This window comes from Homarus americanus, unplaced genomic scaffold, assembly GCF_018991925.1.
Source record: "Homarus americanus isolate GMGI-L3 unplaced genomic scaffold, GMGI_Hamer_2.0 scaffold26351, whole genome shotgun sequence".
Lineage (NCBI taxonomy): Eukaryota > Metazoa > Arthropoda > Malacostraca > Decapoda > Nephropidae > Homarus > Homarus americanus.
In genome coordinates, this window is record NW_024724368.1 from 3,079,944 (window position 1) to 3,105,259 (window position 25,316).

Genomic DNA, 25,316 nt, shown 5'->3' on the forward strand with positions numbered 1-25,316 from the left:
AATATTATTGAGACTTACTTGGAGTAGCTTTCTTGACGAGACAAAGAACAGACTGGGGAAGTTTCACCAGCCTCGTCACCCTCAGGTTCACCCCGTTTAGGACTGCCACTGATGCACACACTGAGGAAGATAAATCATTTACAGTATAAGTAAATTGGCTATAATGTTGACTACAAGTTGTACAAACTATCTGGAGAACTTTACAAAAACTACAAATAGCAGAAAAAGAATGGTATTGTACAGGCTTAAAGATGTACAGTACGTATCAAAATATGAAGCTAAATATGAATGAATAATGAGAACTCTTGGAAAGGGAAGCTGGAAAAAGGAATCTAAATGGGATGTCTGTACAAAGTCAAGTTCACCCAAGTATCAGGTGGCCTGGCTACTCTCTCAGTCCAGTTGGTTTACCTGGCCATCATGTCTGACGCAAGGTCACGATGTCTTGCCATGGGAGCATTAGATGAGGTGCGGCGAAGAGAAGATCTGACTGATCTTTGTCTGGTCAGTGGTGAGCCTCCAGCAGAGGAGAATGATGACCGACCAACTTGCATCCTAGATAGACCATATCCAGGTGACTGCCCGTATCCAGATGACTGTCCGTACCCGGATGACTGCCCATAACCAGATGACTGCCCGTAACCAGAGGACTGCCCGTAACCAGATGACTGCCCGTAACCAGATGACTGCCCATACCCCGATGACTGCCCATGCCCCGATGACTGCCCGTATCCAGATGATTGTCCGTAACCAGAAGACTGCCCGTATCCAGATGACTGCCCATGTCCAGAGGAAGACCCATAACCTGAGCTGCACCCCATCACTGCAATGTCACAAAATTTATGGTTGTTTCAGTGATCAAATATATAATACTACATTACTTATAACAACATTACAATACTGTATTAATATTATATGAATACAAGAAATATTACTGTATATTCCATAAGGCTGATGTATTATCAAGATCAACTTAACTTTACAATCATTTGTCTTACCTGATTCTTCTTCAGTAGGGGGAGCTTAAGAAAATTAAATACAAAATCAGTAATTGAAATATAAATATTCCCAGTGAAAAAAATGTCATCGAACTAGTTACGGTACTTCATTTTCTACAATCAGTTCTAAACCCACATGCAAAGAGAACTAAAAATACGTCCAATTAACCTGTTATGGGTAATTATATTAACTAAAATATACCCTGACACCATGTCATGTGTTTACCCAGTACTTGCCAACAGTGCATAACAGAGACGTGACTGACTGCCCAAGCAGCTAATGAGCAGATCAGTGGCGAAGATGATAGAAGTAAAAAAAATGTCACGAAGTCTAAGAGGATGCACCTGGGGTGTACCAACGGTAAGGAGGCGTATCATATGTCCCAAAGGGATGAGAAACTGCACTATTTGAGACTGAATGTAAGAAGGACCTAGGTGTGTATGTTGACAATGAGCTGAAGTTCTCGGGCCATTGCGAGAAGAAGGTAAATCAGGCAAATAAATTATTGGGTCTTATAAGAAATGTCGTTCAGATACCTAAACGGTCCGTCCCTCGGAACGATTTTCAAGAGTGAAGTGCTTCCCCATCTGGAGTACTGTCACCCCGTCTGGTCCCCGAGATATGCTAGGAACTGTCGGTTGGTTGAAAATGTTCGAAAGAGGGCCACCAGACTGGTGCCTGCACTTCGGCACCTCAGCTACCCTGAGAGATTGGAGCGCCTGAACTTGCCCAGCTTATACTACAGACGGGCAAGGGGTGACCTAATTAAGGTGTATAAGCATCTCAAGGGGCACTACTCAGTCGAGTGTCCTTACTTGGAGCTGGCGGACACTCGCCCCACAAGGGGTCACAGCTCAAGATTGAAGAAGCCGCAAGTCCAGAAAACTGTGAGGGCAAACTTTTTCGGAGTGAGAGTTGTGAACTCTTGGAACAATTTACCAGAAAGTGTTGTGACGGCACCGAGTGTGAGCTCTTTCAAGACAAGACTTGACCAACACTGGAGCGGGTTCAGGTACATTCAGGAGCTGGTGCATGCCTACTACTTGCCAACAATGCATAACAAGAGACGTGACCGATAGCCCAAGCGGCTAACGAGCCTATCATTTGGTGAAGAGGATAAAAGAAAAGGAAAAGTAACAGAGACGTGACCGATCACCCAAGCGGCTAACAAGCCAATCAGTGGTGAAGAGGATAAAAGAAAGTAAAGTAAAAGTAAAAAGTAAATGTTGACAATGTGGTTTGAAAATAGCCATTACTCATGAATCTTATTAAAATAAGAGTTTATACTGTACTGTACCTAATTTAGTTTAGTGAGGGATTGTTTACTTATGTTCAGAACACATGATGATGTTTTCATAGAAAATTAGAATTTTATGCCTTTCTTTAAGAAAGTATGAGCCAAGGTATTGTATTGCAGACAAAAGCTGCTTACGTTTTTCTCCTATTACAAATAGGTAAGAATCTCAATTGTATCAAGTTATCTCTATTAAATAATGATAATACAGTCAACCCTCGCTTTACGAGTTCCCACATTACGCGTTTCCACGTTTATGCGGTACCCTGGCGAAACCGGAATGCTCACTTTCCGCGGTGCATGTACCCCTTTACGCGGAGAGCGGCGCGAGCAGGGTGCGCACAAGGTCGCCCAGTCATCAAAACATTACCGAGTTCTTCACCCGTCACCCACCACAGCCGGCCCAAGTCAGTGATAGTGATAATGATAGTGAGGATATGGACTTATATGGACTTTGAGTGGTTTGACAAAGAGGCCCTGCAAGCCTCTGTGGTGGATAGTGATACAATTGATACAAGTGATACAGGTGAGGGCCAATAATCTGCCCTTTGCCTCGGAACCAACCCCCCCATCCCCGTATGCCCAGCCATCTTTTCTACTAATGTAAGTGTTAAAAAACCTAATATTATTGATATTTCTCTTAATTATTAATTGTGTGTGCATATCATCATAAAATTAAGAAGTTATTTTTACTACAACGTAGGTATTGTGTCTGAAAAAGTGGAGTTTGGGAGTCGACCCGGTCTCTATTTCAATTAATCCCATATGTTATGTTGTTTACTTTAAGCGTTTCTCACTTTACGCGGGCCGCCGTGGGTTGAATTAACCGCGTAAAGTGAGGGTTCACTGTATTTGGTAATGGTAGGTCAACGAGTAACAACCCACATACAAAATCACCAACACAAAAATAAGGATCACTTCAAGAAAACAAGATGAAACACAATGTTGTAATGAGCGTTTACCCGATTTTAGCATATTAGAGAAGTGCTTGCCAGCCGAGCGTCCTAGTGACATGCTGCCTGCCCTCGGCCCCACGGACGACACCGAGGAAATGGAGGTGCGGCGTGACGACGTCATGGGTGGGGGGCTCGTGTGTCTGCCTGTGGACACTTTGAACATTCATAGCTCTATTAACTGCCAGTAATATAATACTTTATTTCTCATACTATACGACTAAGTCTGCATTTTAACACTATACAGCCACACTATATTTATCATAACTGCTATGCCTGTGCTTTATTATATTGTGACTTGTGAGAGTAAACATCCTAAAACTGCATAAAATAGGTGAGAAAATGGTCAAGACAGTCTAAGCCGGAGGAAGATCTACCTGAGGGCAAAGGAGGGCTTGTGTGTCGTCCTAGAGATCTTGTAGGACTGAGGTGACGACTGTTGAGTGGAGGACTCTGTTCCCGCGTCCCCAGAGGGTAGGGTGCGGGGGTAGGGGTCGGGCCAGAGCTGGGAGGAGGGATGGACGATATAACATCGCTTTTCTTCGGTGCTCGCCATCCATTCTGCCCAGGCTTCGGGGGTATATACTGAAACACACAACATAACATTAATCTGGAGTAAAACACGCAAAAAAAAAAATACCTAGGTTTGTGTTAACTAGAACTATAAGAAGAGAGAATATGATTTTAGTTCTTCAGGAGACAGTAGTCGTGTTTCCGTTCCATCTGTGGGCTAGACTGGCGTGTGTTGGTGAGCTTAGATTTTAAAGACAGTTGCTCCAAACACATGAGGGGCAGAGCCGGTCTTAGGTCTTTGAGGAACCAGTTAGGGGTACTAAGGAAGTTTAGGGCTTATTCTCATGCAGTGTAATATTTAGCAGAAGTTTTTTTATTTACAGGCATAGGGTGACATGTTTACTGTCACTTAGGAACTAAATGATGCCAAACTTTAATAATAATAATAATAGTAACAATAATAATAATTATAACAACAATAATAATAATATATAATAATAATATTATATAATAATAAAATAATAGTAATAATGTCATAATAATAATATTAATAGGACTTATGGGAGCCGCCCACCTGGCCCTGGGATCAAACAAAGGCAGTATGGTGCACCGGGCCGCTAACCACTTTGCTGCAGAAACTGTAATTAACCAGCATTAGTTTTAATAACCTTGAATCACTTGTCATTTGGTCCTTGTTGGGGTTTCAAGTTTTCTGCACCATCAGAAGGCTGGGGATGTAGGCAGCTGTCTGGTTCGCCTTCACCCCAACCAGTGCCGGATTTAGACCTGTGGAGGCCCATGGGCAGCCTCTTTGTGGAGGCTCCCCTCATTATAACTACCCAAGATAGTAGGGTGGCGAGTGAAGTGAGCCTAAACAGATACTACACGACCCAACCCCCTCCGACCGAGTGTCAACACACACAGCGCCCTGATGGCATTGGTAATGGAAGTGATAATGAAAAAAATATTTTATTTGTTTTTGCTTTTTAATCTCAATTTCGTTATTCCATGTAGTTCATTTTTAATCAATATATGTTTGTGGAATTCTAAATATATTATTAGCAACACAAACAATAGCATTCATTAAAAATATACGGTTCATAGGAAAACCAGGTATTCATGAATTTCAAGGAGTAGCTAGCCTAATTTCTATCACGCTTCTTGCTGAACATAGTTTAACGTGATGGAATAGATAAACATGAATTTTAAAGAATGAAAATAAAAATAATCCAAATGAATAAACAAACAAATAAAATATTGTAATATGTGGAGGCCCCTGGGCAGATGCCCACTTTGCCCACTCCTAAATCCGACCCTGACCCCAACCAACCCCCACTATGATAGGCCCTACTGAGTGGTTATTTGCCTCAGGTATAAAAGCGGCCATCTAAAAATCAACCACACCCTATATTATCGAGCTATGTTGCATAATGTCCAACCACACTGACTAACTATTGACCTGGAACACGATCAATTGATCATTTAACTTCAAGGTCCCTAATTACTGCTGGAGAGACATAGGCAAACAAAAGATGACCCGACCTAGTTAGCTGGCAGGGAGATAATCCCTTCACGTTCACCACTGACCCACATAACGCTCACAACAAATAAAAAGCATTAAAATGCTTGAGAAGAAGGTGGTGTGTGGCTACACACGAGATGTCACAACGGAAGGAGCGGGGAGGTCGGCGCATTACTTGGCGTGATACACGCAAAACCTTCCCCACCAAATAGAACAAAATGTAGAGTAACTGGTTTACAAAAACTGATCCACCACTTTCTGTATTGTCCACGTTTGTCACTGGTTGTTGCAGCACACGATGTACTAGACATGTAGTGTGGGAAACACTGCTTATCATACAAGAGGGGGGGGGGTCGATGGCTGCGATATATAACCACCTCACCTCGAGGATCAAGGTCGCAATATAATAACATTGTGACATAAACACGTGACACCCAGGGTCATCTCTTTGTTAGTGGGTCAATGTCGACACTATGGTCGCGTCCCAAGCTGGCATCTCTCCCAGCGGCGGCTCTCGTCTGCCCCTCGAGACACTCACTAATGAACACCTCTTTCATCACTGAAACTTTGTGTATTAGTGAAAATTATCAACATAAGTTTAAAATATCAGTAAGTAATCTGGAAGGCAGACTTAATGCAGCACCAGAGACAACCATTTACAACAGCAACAAAGACGTCAGTATTTTTCCTTTATTTATCCCCTAAGGTTAAGTATCGGCTTCTATAGAGTGTTTCTGCCATGTTCTTTATCCTGATATTCTACAAGTTTCTCTCTCTAATTTATTCCAGTCTCCCTTCCTCCCATGATACCAAACCATCAGACGACTTCAACCTCGACTCTCTATTATTCACACATAATCAAGAAGAACTTAAAAGAAAACAAGCATAAGAAACTACCACATTTCTCTATATTTTTCTCCAAAGGAAATAAAAAGTAAATAATAAACAAACTAAACCAAAATGAAGGAAACAAAATACGGAAATTTCAGTTTCGGCATGAGAGACGCACCCAAGACACAAGAGTCAATAACAGGTTCAGAAATTTACAGCGGGTTATTACAGCAAGGAATGTGTGTGTGTGTGTGTGTGTGTGTGTGTGTGTGTGTCCCAGGCCTGGTATGCATATCTGATGGTGGTGTGGCCGCCCATCACCTGGACCTTGTACTCGGCTTCAAGGTCATGGTCAAAACCCTCCCTACCCACCCTTCCTTCCTGCCTGCCTGCCCTAACCCACCTCCTTCCTAACTTAACCTTCCCACACTGTTAGAGGAGAGAAGAAAGGTAAGAAGCATTGTCATCCACACACAAACCTGACCCCTGACTACCACCTGCAATATTTGTTTCATATTGGCGTAAGTTTGTATCAGAATCTCACCATACTTTACAACCGCGTGTATCTATGAAGACCTCAACATTTGCTTTTACCGAGTAGTTCTAGCTAGTCTCAACACTATGATAGTCTAAACAGACCCTGACTCGTGTAAACAAAATTTTAATACCTAATAATAACAAAGACGACGCGGAAGCTATGACAAACTCCTATATATTTCATACAAACGAGGAAGATCTTTTAATTTATATCCGGATAAAGTTATGCTGATGTTGTTTATGTTATAATATTTTTTTTAGATATATTATTTACTATGGGCCGACTAATATAATAATACAATATTAAGTATCACCATTAACGAAATATTTGTCGATTTATATTGTATTACTGTCGTCAAAACACACGGATGACCCAACCCTTTTTGACAAGTCGGGTAAGGGGGGGGGAGATGGGGAGGGGGACGTAGGGGAAGGGAGGGAGGGAGGGGAACGACCTTCACCAGCCACAGACGATAATAATCGATGCACCTAACACATAAATATTGACGACTGTAGAGATTCATCATAACAGGTTCAATGACAATGTTAAAGGTCAATAGTCTTACATCTGTCATGTTTCTGTGTGTGTGTGTGTGTGTGTGTGTGTGTGTGTGTAGTGTGTGTGTGTAGTGTGTGTGTGTGCGTGTGTGTGTGCAGTGTGTGAGGTGTGCGTGTGTGGCGTGTGTGTGTGTGCGTGCGCGTGTGTGTGTGTGTGCGTGCGTGTGTGGGTGTAGTGTGTGTGTGTAGTGTGTGTAGTGTGTGGTGTGGTGTGTGTGTGTGTGGGTGTAGTGTGTGTGTGTGTGTGGTGTGTGTGTGTGGTGTGTGGTGTGTGTGTGTAGTGTGTGTGTGTGTGCATGTGTGTGTGTAGTGTGCGTGTGTGTGTGTAGTGTGTGTGTGTGTGTAGTGTGTGTGTGTGTAGTGTGCGTGTGTAGTGTGCGTGCGTGCGTGTGTGTGTGTGTGTTACCATGGTCGTTTTATGGGGTACAGTACTCGTTACAAAAATATAAAAAACACTGGCCAGTTCATGTTGTCACCAGCACAAGTGAAGACGACCGGAGGCAGATAAAAACACTGATGATGAGGACGATGTGTGAAAGTGGTCGTGTAGTGATGTAAGAGGAAGCTACCCCGCGCTAAAACCTTTATTTCCTTCCTGCTATAACTTTCTCTCTACTTAAAACTCTTTATTGGTATTTCAGTGTTAATCGTAAGAGTTAATTCACATTACAGATTTGTTGAAATATATAATCCACCTTCCCTCTCTAACTATGATAACTGTGGCGCAGATAACAAGAGCCTCATGTAACCATGTGTTTGTCAGGGTTATCATGACAACTTCTACAGAACGGGTGTGTCATCCTTGCGAGTAGTAGTAACGAGGTCCAGCAGCGTCAGCACAGAATGGATGGGAGGGCGGGAGTACCAATACAAGATATCTGGACCAGCTGCGGGCAGATGTGTTTAGAAACTCTCAAGTCAAGTTTTTGCTACATCAGACCAATGTAGGCATCGTCGCCCGCCCGTGTAAGCGCTGCGTGGGGTAAACCTGACAATCTGACTCTTTCTGTGTGCTGGCTCATACTGCAGTGTAGAATGTACAGGACTCCAGTACCAGTGAAGATTGTGCAGGCTCCAGTACCAGTAAAGGTTGTACAAGCCCCAGTACCCCCAGTAAGGATATAAAAAACAGCATTTAACATTATTTTTTTTTAGTTCACGTCTGTTCAGGTCGTCGTGGTCGCTTATACAAAGAATACAGCAGAACACGATCTTGCTGCCGCTTTGTTGATTTAGACGTCTGACAGGTAAACAGATACCCTTTAAGACTGACTACACAATTATCCCGTGAAATACAGAAAAATAAGACACTTGCGGTTAACAGTTGACATACATACAGCTGAAGCACAAGAGCCAGCATATATAATGGTCTCCCTAAAGAATCATATAATGCAATCTTTGAACACGTAAGTTTGACCAGGTGCTGACAGTGTTCTACGGTGTGGTGCTGACACTCTACTCCCAACATTCCTAGGTTTGCCCAACACCTTACTGCGGTCACAAATATATACATGATGTCATAAGCACGTAAATGACCCCAACATTGTGAAAATATGACAGACTGTTGTGAAACTGTCAGTGATAAAGAAACTGACACATCCTGACAGTCCTCTGACACCTTTTCAGGGGTTTGTCAAGTTTATCTGACATTTGAACATATGGAGAGATATGACAGATGTAGTGATGATAAAATAAACATCATGAACTACGACCTACTGGAGAGCATTTTACGATGATGGAGATTATTCTGAGAACCACCAGGCATCAAGGTGGGTTGGGGCACTCTCTCTCACTCCTTCACTCTCACATTCTCGTTGTTTCTCACACACACACACACACACACACACACACACACACACACACACCCACGCTTGCGGCCTCTCTCCCATACACATCATCTCTATATACCTCTCTTTACCACACTGACCTCTAACGAAAGCGAAGGTGGAGCGAGAGGTTGGGTAACTAGTAGCCAACGCGCACCTCTCTCTCTCACCCTGGTCTGACGTCTACCCCCCTCCCTACTCCCCTCACTTGTCTGGACGGGGATACTTGGAATACCTGACCTGGCAACATAGGGTGAGTGAGGCACGATGGGGTGAATCATAAGCAGGAGGTCGTGTGGGGTGGTGGTGTAACTCAGCTTTCATCATTGTATATTTAAGGCTTATGCTCTGACAGGAAATCCTTTATAAGATGTACGTATATATGCCTTATTTTTTATCTTTATTTTATTCAAATCACCCATATAAATAAATATATATACATACGCACCCACACAAAATATTCATAAGTAATGGAAAATATGGATAAAAAACTGCTTATTAAATATTCATTAAAAACAAACAACTGTGTCCTACTTGTTATATCAAACCTATTAACCTCATCTAGACTGGTGACAGGCAAAAAATACAGTCAGTCCCTTATAACTGTGGCTCCCGTGCGGCTGACAGTAACTGACTTGCCTATGTGACATTTATTTTCAGATCTTTCTCACTTCAAACATTAATTAAGGAAATGACTTCACTATACTAGCACATATTCTATATTTCCTAACATCTATCTAAACTAAGGCGCGTCATCTTACGTTTCTCAACTTCGAATTCTAGGATAAATTTTTGCAGCCATGTTGACGCCGATAATATTTCTGTACATATTCGCCCTAAAATTAATGTCCCTTTTCGCTAAATATGTTACTGTCATCGGCAAATATTTATATCAATGATCGAATACACTGTCATGTCATTTATGGTACTGTAGAGGCAAGCGTCAATGGTTCCAGCACACAACCTTGCAGAACTACTGTACACTTTGTTTGCCATCATAAAGTCGATGCTCCATGAAAGTCTTAACTCCACGATACGATATTTCGCTATATTCTGGACTCATTAAATCCAATTACGACCCTAAATCACGATGCCTCCGTTAGGTTCACAAATAAATCACATTCAACTATCTTATTCTTGATAGTACTAAAAACAGCCTACACCACATCCTGTAGAAAGGGAATTGAGTTGTACTGTATATCACGCGTACAAGTAGAGGATATGAGGAACTGTTATGTGTGGGTGTATTTGCTGTTTCACCTCCTTCCTCTCACTTTCTACATTGTCTTGCACCTTTCTCTTAACTGCCTTTGTGTGTTTTTTTTTATTTCACCGATAACAACGAAGAGGGTTTATTATTATTATTACGATAACCGTTACTATTATCATTATCATCATTACTTATTAATTTATTATCATTACTGTTGTTATTATTATTATTATTATTATTATTATCATTCAGCTGAACCATCAACACAAGAGCCTACTCTACCTTGGGTGGGGCAGACGGCGGGCGTCCCAAGTAGCCAAGCCTCCGAGGGCTGGCTAGCTTGACCTAACCACTTTTTTCGCTACCAGCCAACAGAGGTGAATGGGGCCTGGTGACGGGGCCTTACTGATTCTTTCTCAGCCCTTGATGTATGATAAGGTTGGTAGGCTTGGTCATACTAACATTTTTTTCAGCCTTTGGTGTATGGTAAGGTTGGTAGGCTTGGTCATATCCCGCCAAAATATACAACATACGATACGAGACTCGGAAACTCAATGCAAAAAAAAAATATAAAGCATTGTTGGTTATTTCTCAAGGTATACACACACACACACACACACACACACACACACACACACACACACACTATAAAAATTCCTCGTAATTTACAAAACTTAAGTCGAATGCTGATGAATGTTTCCAAGTTTTACGTAAAATAAATTAATGTTTCTTAGGATTCAGACATTCTAGAGTATAGACGGACATTTTTCAAGAGTTAGACATTGTAGTTGACACTTTCTCGATATTTTGACATGTTAGTTAAATATTTCTCAAGATTTTTTTTTAATTAAGGTGATAGGTGTCATGGCATTGGGGAGGTAATAGGCGTCATGGCGCGGAGAGGGGATACGCATGCGTCATGGAAGTGATAGGCGTCGGGGCGTCTGGAGGTAATAGGCGTCGTGGCGTCTGGAGGTAATAGGCGTCGTGGCGTCTGTTCTCTACCCCGTGTCCTTGCGTGTCACTGAGAAACACGACGCCCACACGATTATAAACATTGATTTCTTAAGACACAGTGAGAAAGACAATACGATTACCGCACACAAACCATTACGTGTTCCGCCATCTGTCATGCACGCGGAGTTAAATAGTACTCCGGACACTGTTTACCTGTACGTTCATACCTCGTACCCCTTGGCGTGTGTGCATGACCTTAGTCTATATCTATGTGACCTATGAGTGACCTTCGTGTTACCTGACCTGGGTACATCATCTCTGTATGCCTATGTGTTGCTTGACCTTGGCTCTACGATCTTCTGTGAGTCTTGTGTGTTCATGTTGTGTATCTGAGGTGTAACTGAGGTGCTGTTTATGTGTGTTGAATACTAGTCCTCTGAATGAAGTTTGTTTACCTGTACCTAGCGTGTGGAGTACCTAGTGAGTGCTAATCATACTCACCTGTACTTTATTCACTGAAGTCACCACAATTAGAAGGTAGAGGAAGCCAGAGGTCTGTGTAGGAACCCACCATCTACTAATCTTCCATTGCTTCAGCTGGTAGATTGTTTCAAAGGTCTACCAACATCAACTTAAAGAGGAACTTCCTTATTTTCGTTCTATACCTGACCTCGAACGTAGACTACCTGGTACGTTAACTGGGTCTGTAATTATACCTGTGTGTGTGTGTGTGTGTGTAATGAGTACCTGATATGTACCCTAATTTATTTCTACTTTTTAGTAAGTACTTTATAATTCCTTGCCTAAGACGACCTTGGTATTCTTGTAACCATCTCTACCATACGCTGTAATATATCAAGAGAGTAATGGCGCTGTGTGACCGTGGCGAGCCTTAATGTGTGGCGCATGATGGGTGGTGCCATAGTGCCAACACCCCCCGCCCTCCATGCACTATCCTTCGCACCTTCACCCCCTCCCTCTCCTCCATCGCTGTAAAGGTTTACCTGGAATTATGGATTATCTGACAACGCCTAGACGGGAAGTGTCATGCTACCTTAATGTAAATTACACTGACACACAACAACTTCCATTATCATCTTATTTTAACTTCCACTGACTGACGATATAAAAATAAATATTACAATAAGTCTACAAAGATAATGATGTATATATTATTCTCATACGTTAATGAGATTGCTTTAAAAAAAATAATGCAACAAACTCACTCCCATGCGCCATCTAACAGCGTATTTTAAGTAATGGTCAGAGCCACGTGTATTATCGGAGCTTGATGTTCCTTCCCTAGAGCGTATATGGTGTAATCAGTGCACCAGTGAGCGGAGGTGATCACATGAGGCACGCGTACCCAAAACAAAACCTGTAATTCAAAACACGAGGGGCGCCAACCCCTCCCCCGTCCCCCACCTGAGACAATCACGAACCATGACCTTGAAAAAACAAATGAGAGTCGTCTGGAGGGATTATGGCCCCCCCTGTGCTGTCATTATAACGGATTAAGCGAGCGAGGAATGGTCCAAGCTGGGGTACATTATACTGTATACTTATTTATAGTTGTAAAATATAAGTTAATATAACACACAGTACTGGTGGAAATTAATTAACTTACAGACCCAAAGGTTAACACAAAGCTTCTTGCTGATTATCGAAAATTATCAAATTATCGTATTCCTGAAATAATAATAAATTGAAATTAAGAGAGACATAAATATGAGACCTACAAAACATCCTTGTTATATGCAGGGCAGTTTTTGTGTACACTGAACAAACTTGGGTGACTGAATTCTATGACTGTGCAGGCGGCCGGAGGAGGAGGTTCGGACAAGATGGATGGACGTGTGTAAATTTGCATGTCGGGTTACAAAAAGTAGCTGGTGTGTGTGATGACCACCAAGGGCGACTACAAGTGTTAACTGCGGAGGATAAGAATGACTAGGTTCCCCCCCCCCCATTATTACACTGACAGGAAATGGTGAATTTTAGCGTTTCGTGACATCATTACGCTGTCGTCTTGATTATATTACATTACCCTCAATATTACGTCAAGATCTTTACCAGATTTTGTGTTGAATATATTGATAATTTGATCTTTATTGACATTATTTCCAGTTTCCTAAAAGATAACGATTAAGGTATAAATAAAGTAATTGTAAGAAAAATAACAGCGGGTGGGTGAGGTGGCGGGGAAAATATTGACAACTCGGACGCTACACTATGCATACCTTGGAATTAATTTTATTCTAAATCCATATAGAACTCTGCAGTATTGTTGAAATATAAGACAAAAGTAGGAAGGTAATAAGTACTTTTTAGCATGTTAGTTTAATCAGTATATACTGAACTTGACTTGACGGACACCCCTGTATGCAAGGGTTACTATACCAGACATGCGAGGATTACCCACTACTACTACCACCACTAAAACTACCATTATCACCACTACCATCAGCACCTCCACTATCAACACCAACCTCCCTTTCTTAACCCTGACTATCGTAATATATAGATCGATAGATAATTATAAACATAAGATTATATAACTTCCAAAATAAACAACTTGGCGACTGTTACACCATCATACTACTGGTGACTGTCCCAGGGGTGCACAGTGGAGTGTGCATTAGGGTGAGAAAGACAGAGAGCAGGAGGAGAGGGAGAGGAGGGAGAAGGCGAGGGATAATGATGGTAAAAAGAAAGAAGTTACGTAAGAAGTATCTGGTGATTAAGATGAAAGGGGAGAGTGAGGGTGTGTGTGTGTGTGGGTGTGTGTGTGTGTGTGTGTGGGTGTGTGTGTGTGGGTGTGGGTGTGTGTGTGGGTGTGTGTGTGTGTGTGGTGCTTACATAGCCTCACTGTGTATACCAATTGAGGAGGAGGAACTGTCTGTAGAGGCAAGTGGTGGCAGTCTGAACACCTGGGTAATTAGTACTGCTCTTCCACACACACACACAGGGAGCCAAGGTGAATAAGGGGTTGATACCTAAGCGTGGGGGCACGACTCTACCCTAACCAACCCAGTTTTATCAAATACCTCACCCACCTCTCCTTTAACTACACCTCAAAACCCCACACACAAATCACCAAAACCTGTTGTATCCATAAAAAATGAATCGTAAAAACTTGGCAAATACCTCCACTAAGAACTATAAAATGACTATATGGAACTTAATCACATCACATAATTTCTTATATAAATTCAGACAGGTGTTAGAGCAGGTAAACCTAGAGCTATATAACCTTCACCCACCTACAGATCTTCCTACACACCTCCTACCTCACATCCCGTGCCTCAGTCTACACACACACACACACACACACACACACACACACACACACACACACACACACACACCGCCACCTTGCATCTCAATGATACTTCCTCCCCCCTCTCCTCCTCTGAACACACAACAGAACCCAACATTATACTCCTAAAACCAAAACAACACATCTTCAAGGTTAGGTTAGGTTAGGTTAGGTTAGGTTAGGTAAGGCTATATGTGAGAAATGGGTCAGCTGAGGCTAGGTTAATATGATAAGTGGACTAGCTGTAGTTTGCATTAATCTGGTAATAAAGTGATTATAAATTCACTTCAGTATCATAGGTATTCGATGAGTGTGTTGAAGCCAATTTATATCCCTCGAAAGTTTAAGTTAGGCGGGGCACACACACACACACACACACACACACACACACACACACACACACACACACACACCAGCATCTTAATCCAGACTGCTTGTTCCCTCCCCAGTGTAATAATTAAACTCCAAATCCCAGTCCAAACCCAAACCCAAAACCCGAACCCCCGAACCCAGAACTGTATTTGAATAACATAGAATCCGCCCGTACAACATAATGAATCCTGGTGTCATATATTGCCGAGTTACATTGGAGTGTTGACATAACTAAGAGAATAATAGAAACTTGATCACAGATTCTACGTCGTCACAACATGCATGAGTAACCCGGGCAGGTGGTTGGGTCGAGGCAGTGGAGGAGTTGAAGTGTTTGCCAGATACGGGAAATTACACGATAATAAGAAGGCACGACTCTGGTACCACCCAAGGCAGATACAAGTACAGACACGGGTACAAATATTGACACAGGTACACGTAAAAAGATATCAAAATACTACTATCGATACATAAAAATATCGTGGGACAATAAATATTACCACATCTCGGCTTGCTCTTCATATACAGAATCTACGGGGACAATACGCTCACTCCTTCACCTGAGTCACACTGAGGAGGTTCACAGATGGAATGCCTGAGTTTATGTCTTAGTTAACTGGTAAAAGAAATGGTAGTTAAGGGGTTATGAGGTGAGGTGGTGTGGTGGGTGGACTAGGTGAGGTGGGGCAAGGTGAGGTGGGGCAAGGTGAGGTGGGGCCGATATAAAATGAGTCATTTACGGAGAGAGAGGAGATGGAAGAAGAATCAAGCAACAAAAAACTAACCCAAAACATCTGCTAAATTACAACTAAAACCTGATTCTCTCTCTCTCTTTATAGCAGTAGGTGAAGGCCGAGTACCAACATCACATCGGTACGTCAATAAATGTCACCATTATCCCAAGGAAGATAACTGATCAATGTAACTCATCTTCTAGGGCAAGGATAAACCCCACAATCAGAAGGGAAGACTATAGTATACCTGGCAGATGCAGATGACGGCCGAAGTGAGTCATTTGCGACGTTCTGTACCTAAAACCCAACAACAGATGGTAAACTTGTTGAGCCAGAGAGTGTATAGACGACAGGCTGTGTGTATATAAACCTAACAAGTGTATTTACTGATGGTGTACTATACCTTATTGTCCTCCACACAAGGAAGGACAATGTTGATTTTGTAAGACGAATATTCACACGATCTCCACGAAATTTTATATGCCAGGGTTATAACTCGACAATGGAAATCGCTACAGTGTTCATGTCTATGTCTCCAATATGCTGTGATCTTTAGTCTCAGAAAGGCACTACACCGACGTCAGAGGGCACTACACCGACGTCAGAGGGCACTACACCGACGTCAGAGGGCACTACCCGACGTCAGATGGCACTACACCGACGTCAGAGGGCACTACACCGACGTCAGAGGGCACTACACCGACGTCAGAGGGCACTACCCGACGTTAGATGGCACCACCTGACGTCAGATGGCAGGATTATGATCAAGGATTAACCTAACCTAACTTTCCTCGCCTGCACGGAGCCAGACAGTATCATTGGTAAACCTTATAAGGGATCTTTTGCGCGCGCTCTCTCTCTCTCTCTCTCTATCTTTCTTCTTTGTCTTCCATCCCCTCTCTCCCCCTTTCTCTATTCTTTTCTTCCCCTCTCTCTCTCTCTTCTTCTCCCTATCTCTACCCCCATCTCTCTCTGATGGTAGAGCCAATGTCCAGCTTAGAGCATCACCTCTCGACCCTCACTCAACTACCACCAATAAAACTCGCAAATGAACACAGAATGGGCGAGAGAGAGCCTTGGTGTGCCTGGGTGAGAGGACGGGGTGAGAGGAGGAGGAGGTTATTAAAAGCAGTTTAGTTTAACACCATACACAGGGTCTTTAGTAGCATATCTCCCCTAACACCTTCACTACAGGGACGCCGTAGTATACATAACCCTGACTTTACTAACAGCTATTCTACACTGTCATCTGTCTACCCTGTCACCTCTCTTACCCCCCCCACCCCCCCACCACCACCATCTCCATTACCAACCAGAGTCACGATTCACTTCAATGCTAAAAAAAAAAAAAATCCTTGAACTTAGAATGTAAAAATAAGAGTTAATTTATTCATTTATTATACCTGTAAGACCACAGAAGAGAGAGATACGTGTTACTTATAATACCACATTTAAGTTGGTGTCAGTGGTGGGAACGATAGCAATACGAGTTTATATTAAAAGTTACAGTATACTAAATTAACGTGAGAGTTCTGAAAGGTCAAAATTTAAGGTCCTATTAAGGCTGGCTCACTGTTTATTGTTGATCAGGTGAGTAAACACGGTTGGTAGATAGATAGATAGATATAGACAATGAATGGCAGGTGTGTAGTGATGGGAGGAGGAGAGGCAGTAACACAATGACAGGTGTGTAGTGGTGGTGAGAGGGAGGAGGAGGTGAAGGGAGTGGGTGTTGCAACGAGGCATGTGTGTGTGTGTGTGTGTGTGTGTGTGATGGGACGCGCACACACACGCACACGCACACACACACACAAGGACTAGACGCATTTAACAACACCATCCTAGATCACCTTCAGGAATACAAGACCACGCCCTCAACACAACACACCCTCCTATGCTGCCACTCTACACACTCAGCTGGTATATCTGAAGGGTGTTGGAGGGAGGGAGACAGACAGACAGACAGACAGACACACCCTCATGTTTGATATTGAAGTGCCACAGAGGGTCACCCAGCCGTCGTAACTACTACTCGGTCACTCACGGTTACTCACGATTACTCCTGGTCACTCAAACCGCAGAACAACAATGTATATATAATTTCCAATACACTCTTCACTTCTTCCCTGTCGCCATTACACTTGCTTAACACATTACTATATAACAGTAACGTAGAGATAAGACAGACAGACAGACAGACAGAACGAGACCGACAGAACGAGACCGACAGAACGAGACCGACAGATAAACATACCCTGACACAGACAAATTAGAAACGTCTTGCTATACAAAAAAAATAAAACAATATAACTTTTTCAAATCCACACCGGAACAACTTTGGTCAATGTGATTCAATCTTAGTTTATATCTGAACTTGGATAAAGACTCAGCAGAAGGTCAAGGCGGTGTAAAAAATATTCTCTGATTAAAGTCTTATCATGCAACATAACCAACCCTTTGAATACTGTTTCTATTCAACATAAAAACTTTCCACAACATTCTTTATGATTTTTAGAAAGGTATTGTTAATTCTTCTATCTTCAGTACTACTTTCTTTTACCCATTATGGTTTCCAAAATGTCAATATGGCGGTAAAATATGTCTCTCTCCTAGTGGCAGCCAGAAGGTCGTGATGACATAACGTGTAATTTTCACCTCTAGTGAGTTAGTGTGTGACGGCGTGTTGACCTCTACCAAGGCCAGGTCACTACCCTTCACCTGGCTCGGTTAATTACCTGTTCCCTCACATGCATGACCACCCTATAGGTTCCATCTACACACGTCAGGGCTCCTCCCTCCATTCACGCCCCTTCACACCTAAGTAGATGTATTTGATCAGATTCCGCAAAAAAAAAAAATAAATAAATAAATAAATAAAATAAATAAATAAATAAAAATATACATAAATAAATAAATAAATAAATAAAAATAAATAAATAAATAAATAAAAACGTCATCAAGTGCACCATTAACTTCCTGGGAATAAGACGCACCAAATACCTTGTATTATTTCACTATCACGTAACCTTCACCATGACCAAACCACAGGAAGGAGTTGGTGTACTGTGCCCGTAAATACCTCGCGTGAGTAATAAGACTTAAAAGACTTCAGGAGAGTATAATCACAAGTCAGATGACGCATAAGGACAGGGGGGGGGGTGGTAGATGGGCAAGGTTACCTGGTCACCAATTACCAGGTGAGCACACATACACACACCTGCCTTAACCTAATCTGACTTAACTTTACCTACAACTTGACCTGACCAAACCTACTTTATACACTCGCTACAGTACACAAACTCGTAACAGACTATACACTCGCTACAGTACACAAACTCGTAACAGACTATACACTCGCTACAGTACACAAACTCGTAACAGACATACTTGTTATTGTGTTTATGCTTGTTGTCATAACCAGCAGGCAATAACACCTAAAAAAAGCAAACTAACTGTTGACTGGATTTTAGCTTAGTGCAGACGAAGATTTGGTGGAATGTTAACAGTTCGTGGTAAATAGCTTCGGTTTTTAATATGCATGTGTGTGTGCGTGTGTGTGTGCGTGTGCGTGTGCATGTGTGTGTGCGTGTGCATGTGTGTGTGTGTGTGTGCATGTGTGTGTGTGTGTGTGTGTTGAACTCTAACTTGTATTTTAGAGGAAAGGAACAAGAGATTCAAGAACACTCCAACAAGCCAATTCCTATCACATGTTTCCAGTTAGAACATACAGCCTTGAAAGAATATATGACAATACATCACGTCTTCCTGGGCTGTGTGTGATGCTGTACTTGTCAAAAAAAATGTCCTCAGTGTCAGTCTCTGCAACACACACCTATTCACAACACTTAATCCACTTGGTTCATGTAGTTTATTTAACAAGGAGTATTGAGTATTTACCAGCACCACACACCAGGTAGCTAGGTGGAAGCATTCATTGTGGTGTGTGTCTGTGTGTGTGTGTGTTTTGGTGCTTTACAACTATAAGTCAATAACGAATATATCAAATTTAAAACATGAACCACACACACACACACACACACACACACACACACACACACACACACACTCTCTCTCTCTAGCTCAGTTATGTGTTGAGATCATTAAGTCAAGGATTTAACTTAACGAGACATTTCCTTTCGGCTTAACGTAGATACAGTCATACACCTGCTTGTTATTGTGAGATCTGTTGATTCATTAATACAGGTATATCAACATTAATAAACATAACATTTGTCACTTTGGTATCTTGAAAGTATTGCTGGATAATGATATAAACAAGAATCTAACATAAGGCAAATGCCATGAACTCTACAATATACCATTTATAAGTAAGTCGATGAAAGGATGTAAATTAACCAGTGGACATTAACCCACTAATGATATTATTCACAGCTTAGAAGGAGTCGAACGTGACCACACACACACACACACAACCACTCTGCATAAACGCGTCACACCCTCCCTCTTGCACTCAACCTCCTCCTCCTCCCCGTTTATCACAGTAATAAACGCTGGGTATTAAAGACTCGGCCGGGTTTGTAGGGGAGGGGCAACCAACACTCTTGATCAATACTTTTAAACATACTGTGAGATGTGAACAACCGACACAAGGCAGACACACCACTACAACACACATATATGATTCCTATGTCAACACTATGGAGTATGGTGAAGGAAGAAGGAGTATAAGGGAAGGAAATAGGAGAAGTATGGTGAGGGAGACAGGAGAAGTAAGGTGAGGGAGACATGAGTATAGCGAGGGAGACAGGAGTATAGTGAGGGAGACAGGAGTATAGTGAGGGAGACAGGAGTATAGTGAGGGAGACAGCAGAAGTATAGTGAGGGAGACAGCAGAAGTATAGTGAGGGAGACAGGAGAAGTATAGTGAGGGAGACAGGAGAAGTATAGTGAGGGAGACAGGAGAAGTATGGTGAGGGAGACAGTGTTCCTCCCTCAGGTACACAACTATGGTGAGGGAGGAGGGCAGTATACCTGTAGCTGGGCTCACCTGGCCTCCGGTTATCCATCAACAACCCGTGTGACCAGTTATTGGCAGCCACCGCTGTGACCTCTACACCCCCCTCACCCCCTTTGTTGCCTGCTCCTTCTCCTGCCATGACCTTACTTCACCCTGCTCCTGATATGACCTCGCTTCACCCTGCTCCTGCTATGACCTTTGCACCCCCGCCCTTACTGCCTCCTCCTCCTGCTATGACCTGTCTCCTACACACACACACACACACACACACACGACAAAAACATACTCGTACAAACACATACAAATTATCGTTTCGTTTACTCATATTTCCAAATAAAACCGCGAGCTTCTTTTGTTTGTGGTATCACCAGACCACAATTCTTAAATCACACTCCTTAATAAATTTTCCTCTACTTGTTTTGTCCATCCCAGTTATTTTTTTGTTTTCATTTAACTATTATTCTTAGCCTTCCCTCTCCCACTTCTCTATAAATATTAATGTCTGCTCGTTAGTAAATTATTTTTATTCCAAGGAGTAGAATAATGGGTCGCTTCGTTATCTTTTAGGAAACCTCAACAGCTACCAGGAATAATTTACGTCCTTCGGGGAAAAAACTAGACGAAACATAATAAAGGCCCAAAATTTAAGCCTCTTTAACTTTTATGTCATAATTTGGGCAGGTGATATTATTTATGACAACAAACTAGACACTAATGTACAGTAGTTCCGGGGACCGCGGAACTCAAGTTATGGCAGAGTAATTCATCAACCTGCGATTTTGATGTCTAACCGATCTCGACCAAATGTTTTGAGCGGCTACAGATAATACTAGAGAGGTTAAAGGTGAATATGTCAATTAATCTTTGAGTCAGAACATTAATCCACCAGTTAGACATCGACTTTGTTTATAAATTATGGAAGATGCATTAAAAAAAAGCTACTTAATCTTCGTAATGGAACTCTGGGACATTAAAACACAATGTGTACGTCTCTGTAGCGTCTAATTCTCTAGTTTATTATTTTACGTGGGTGTGACCTTCACCTTTACACACTTGCCAGAAAATATAATAAAAGCAAAACAAAAGTACGACTAATTTCCTAAACAAGTAAGGTTCATTATCTTAGGGTAACATATCAAAGCTTTTAACAATTGAAGAGCCATTAAACACAACAACAAGAAACTGATAAATAACCAATAAAGCGTCACTAACACCTGATCCTCCCCTGCTTCGTCACCACCACGTGCACCAGAGCAACACACCCACGTATGTACGCAAGACTGGCAGGCGCGTCTTCCCGTGTACACAAGATGATTTGCTTATTGTATTGTCATTCCCCTGTAACAACACCTTCCGCCATCGACTAATGTTTTGTTATATTCATCTCTTTATTTGTATTTTCCTTAACCTGTGTATGATCCAAGGTCACCCATCATCAGGTACGAAAAGGTTGGCTACGAGACGTATTGACACAGCCAGAATGTGTAAACAAGAGGCATGGATAAGGTCGTCACAGCCCTTCCTGCTAACCTTACGTCATGATAACCAAGGCCCAGTCAGTGTTTACTCTCACCCACCGCCCCCACGAAACCCAGGACCAAGCTGCCTCCTCCATCACACATCTTTACCAAGAAATTTGAAATTGTTCATAACACTTGAGAAAGGGTTAGAAGCCTGGTACTGGACATGAGAAACAGCAACAACAAAATACGAAACACGAACAGGTTAGTGTAGGAGACTTTGTTTAACCTAAGGTGCAGAGAGAACGGAAGTGTCAACATTCTCCCGCCAACCCCTCACCACACTGGGCTCAAGGCGCTTAGACTAGCAACAACTTCACCCTCACTAAGGCTAATTAAGTTAAATATATCCTCTATTACTTGACTATCTACGTAACAAGAGTCTTCCTTTAGTATCTTTCACTTTAATCAAATGTTTTAGAGTAATTCCATAAAGATTAGGATGTACGAGTGTAATACGTGTTTGCTCCCAACGTCTGTGTCAAGGGTCATTATTTTTACTAGTGTATCGCTCGTAAACCATCATTATCCCTTGTTAGCCATCACGTCTCCAGCAATCTTTTGGATCTAGAAACACGTATGTATGTATTACTCTTATTTGCTACACTATCATCTGGAGGCTGTCTAGCATGTATGTACACAAATAAATATGACAAGAACACACACACACACACACACACACACACACACCTTACATTCTAACCTTCAACCTAGATTCCTAACATGTCAAGGTTCCTCATCATTTAAATAGAATCACATCGATTTTTCTTGTCTGGTAAGAAAATACAAAAAAAGAACAACATTCTATAAAATCAAATGAGAAACTTTACCAGAAATTAAAGACTATTCCCACCGCCTTGTATTCAAAAGCATTACACTCATTATTCTTTACAAATGGCACGCACGTTGATAATTTGCTAGACTACCTTAGGAACATGCAGTTGTGTGTAGACGCTTAGTAAATCACGATGAACCTCAAAGGGAATAAACATGGAGCGAATGATGACAAAAATATTAACAACCTACAGAAATAAATAAATAAATAAATAAATATGTCTCCCCCCCCCCCCCGCCAGTGTTCAATCACAAACGCCCAAATCCCACAACAAATTAATATTTATCACTGCCTTATCGTCTTTATAACTTTATGTCCAATTTGATGAAAAAATATCCCGTGGTTTGTATACATTAAATTATAACGAATATACAAAGAAAGATTAGATAAATTAGAGTGAAATTGTACGGTTATTTCCAGTGTAATGTTAAATAAAGGTTTGTCTACGTTGTTGTGAGCTTAATGTTGTATATACCTCTGAAACATAAACAACACACTTTAGGCACGAGTGTTATATGAAGAATAAAACTTTGTTCGCTAAAACCACACATACATAATCGGTATATAACAAACGTCATTGGTGAATTATACTCGGGTATTATTTAAAACAAGATAAATTTGATATAAAAGATTCATCCCAGCGTTATTTGCAATCAGTAGTTTGAAAAATAATCTGGAATCATTGTAGTTTATATATGACACATTATTTAACCCGCCATCACACTTAACTTTTGGAGTACAGTATATTTTAATTTCATCATGGTTATTTTCGATGTAATTTACTCCAAAAGCATAAAACATTTCGGTCTAAACAAACTTAATAATGATAAGGATTCAGAATTGGTCATTGGTGTGGGCGTGTCGTCTCCCTGGCCACACCTACGTCACTCACTCAGTACTGTAGTGTCACGAGACGTATGGTATAGATCTAGTTTATATTGGTCCCTTTCACTGGATCTAGGACAAGGTTACTACTTCTCACTTTCAGGATATTAATGTCATTCACATCTGACACACTAGAGCCTTTTTGTTATTCGTATACAATAGAGGCAACTAAAAACACTACGAAGGAATTCAGTATCACGTCAAGCATTAATGGGTCGACACAGACGAAATATTTCTCCAATATTTATCCCACATCATGACTCGTAGTTAAACACAGGATTCGTTCAGTTTTATGTGATACTGAACGTGAATTCATTGATTTCGTTGAAACAGAGCCAACACTTGATATTGACCACAACCAGGCATACAGGAGTCGCTGGAAATGGCGCATCTTCCCGACCCTCCAAAACTGGTTAGTACTATAAATTACTATAACCAGCAACACGCCTAACAGTTCCACCCAAAATCTGCAATAATTAATAATATACGTTCATACAAAAAGTGAATTTAATCCAATTACTCTATAGGCAAGTCACTGCGACAACCAACTTTGGAGGACAGACACAAAACTGCCCCATCCCCAGGAACTTTTCGGTCACTAAAACAACAAAAACATTAAATACGAGACAAATGACCTAAAGCTTGAAGTGTTGTTCTCATCCTAACACAACACCTCCAGCAGCACCACATCACGACAACGTCTCTTACAGAAACATCCTCGTCACATTATCCTACTCGCGTCCTGCCACCGAGCACACACGTTCGACATTTCTATGAATAAGTTAAGAGGCTTACAAGTTTAGGCTGTCCAGCTGATCGACACCGTGGAAAATATGTGACTGAGTGTGACTGATATTTTTCTTGGCGTCTCTGTCAATGACCCACCAAGATAGGGCATAACTGGTTATATCCACAGATCATTGTTCAGGTCAACTAATCTCCCGCATATTAGTGTTGGAAAGTGATTAGTTACGCATGACCGGAGCGCATTTAATCTAACGCATATTATAAGAGGTTTTTATAGTGATACGTTCAGGAATTTCTTGGTGTAAAGCTGTAAACGACAAGGGAGTCGATTCCGGAAGAACACCATTAGTTGAAACCTGGTATGTTAACCCAGGCTACAGCATCACTAACCGCACCTTAACTTATCTATTATTTATATTGGAGAAGTAGAAGATATGTAAGATAAATATACAGCATTACACCACCACTCTTCCGGCTGGGTATAGGACAGCTTTGTACCCGCACCGAGTATGGGTTCCGCGGTCGTGTAGTTCCCGCCAATTATTGAACTTCGGTGGGGTGTCAAGAGCGACCCTGACCCACTCCCTCTAGACTAGACGTTACCAACAACAACACTACCATTCCTTTACTTGACACTCACTACCTCTTTAGCCAGCGAGAGGGTGGGGGCAGGCCCATAACTGATCGAGAGGCCCATGTTTTTTTTAGGAGCCCAGATGTTGTTAC

The 25,316-nt window shown here is 41.8% G+C and overlaps 1 protein-coding gene across 10 annotated transcripts in view; it reads right to left on the bottom strand.

Moving 5' to 3' along the window:
- Positions 1–25,316, bottom strand: part of LOC121864155 (hornerin-like) — a 76,583-nt gene that overhangs the window by 12,181 nt on the left and 39,086 nt on the right. For 7 of the 10 annotated variants that reach the window (XM_042363129.1, XM_042363127.1, XM_042363126.1 and 4 more), the window contains 5 exons: positions 3,624–3,831; positions 3,256–3,402; positions 999–1,022; positions 412–823; positions 19–120 (listed from right to left, as the gene is read on the bottom strand). In XM_042363129.1, coding sequence (XP_042219063.1) covers positions 19–120; positions 412–823; positions 999–1,022; positions 3,256–3,402; positions 3,624–3,831 — 893 coding nt within the window. The remainder of the gene's footprint in view (positions 1–18; positions 121–411; positions 824–998; positions 1,023–3,255; positions 3,403–3,623; positions 3,832–25,316) is intronic. The other 3 variants (XM_042363125.1, XM_042363128.1, XM_042363130.1) reach the window with 3 other exon arrangements.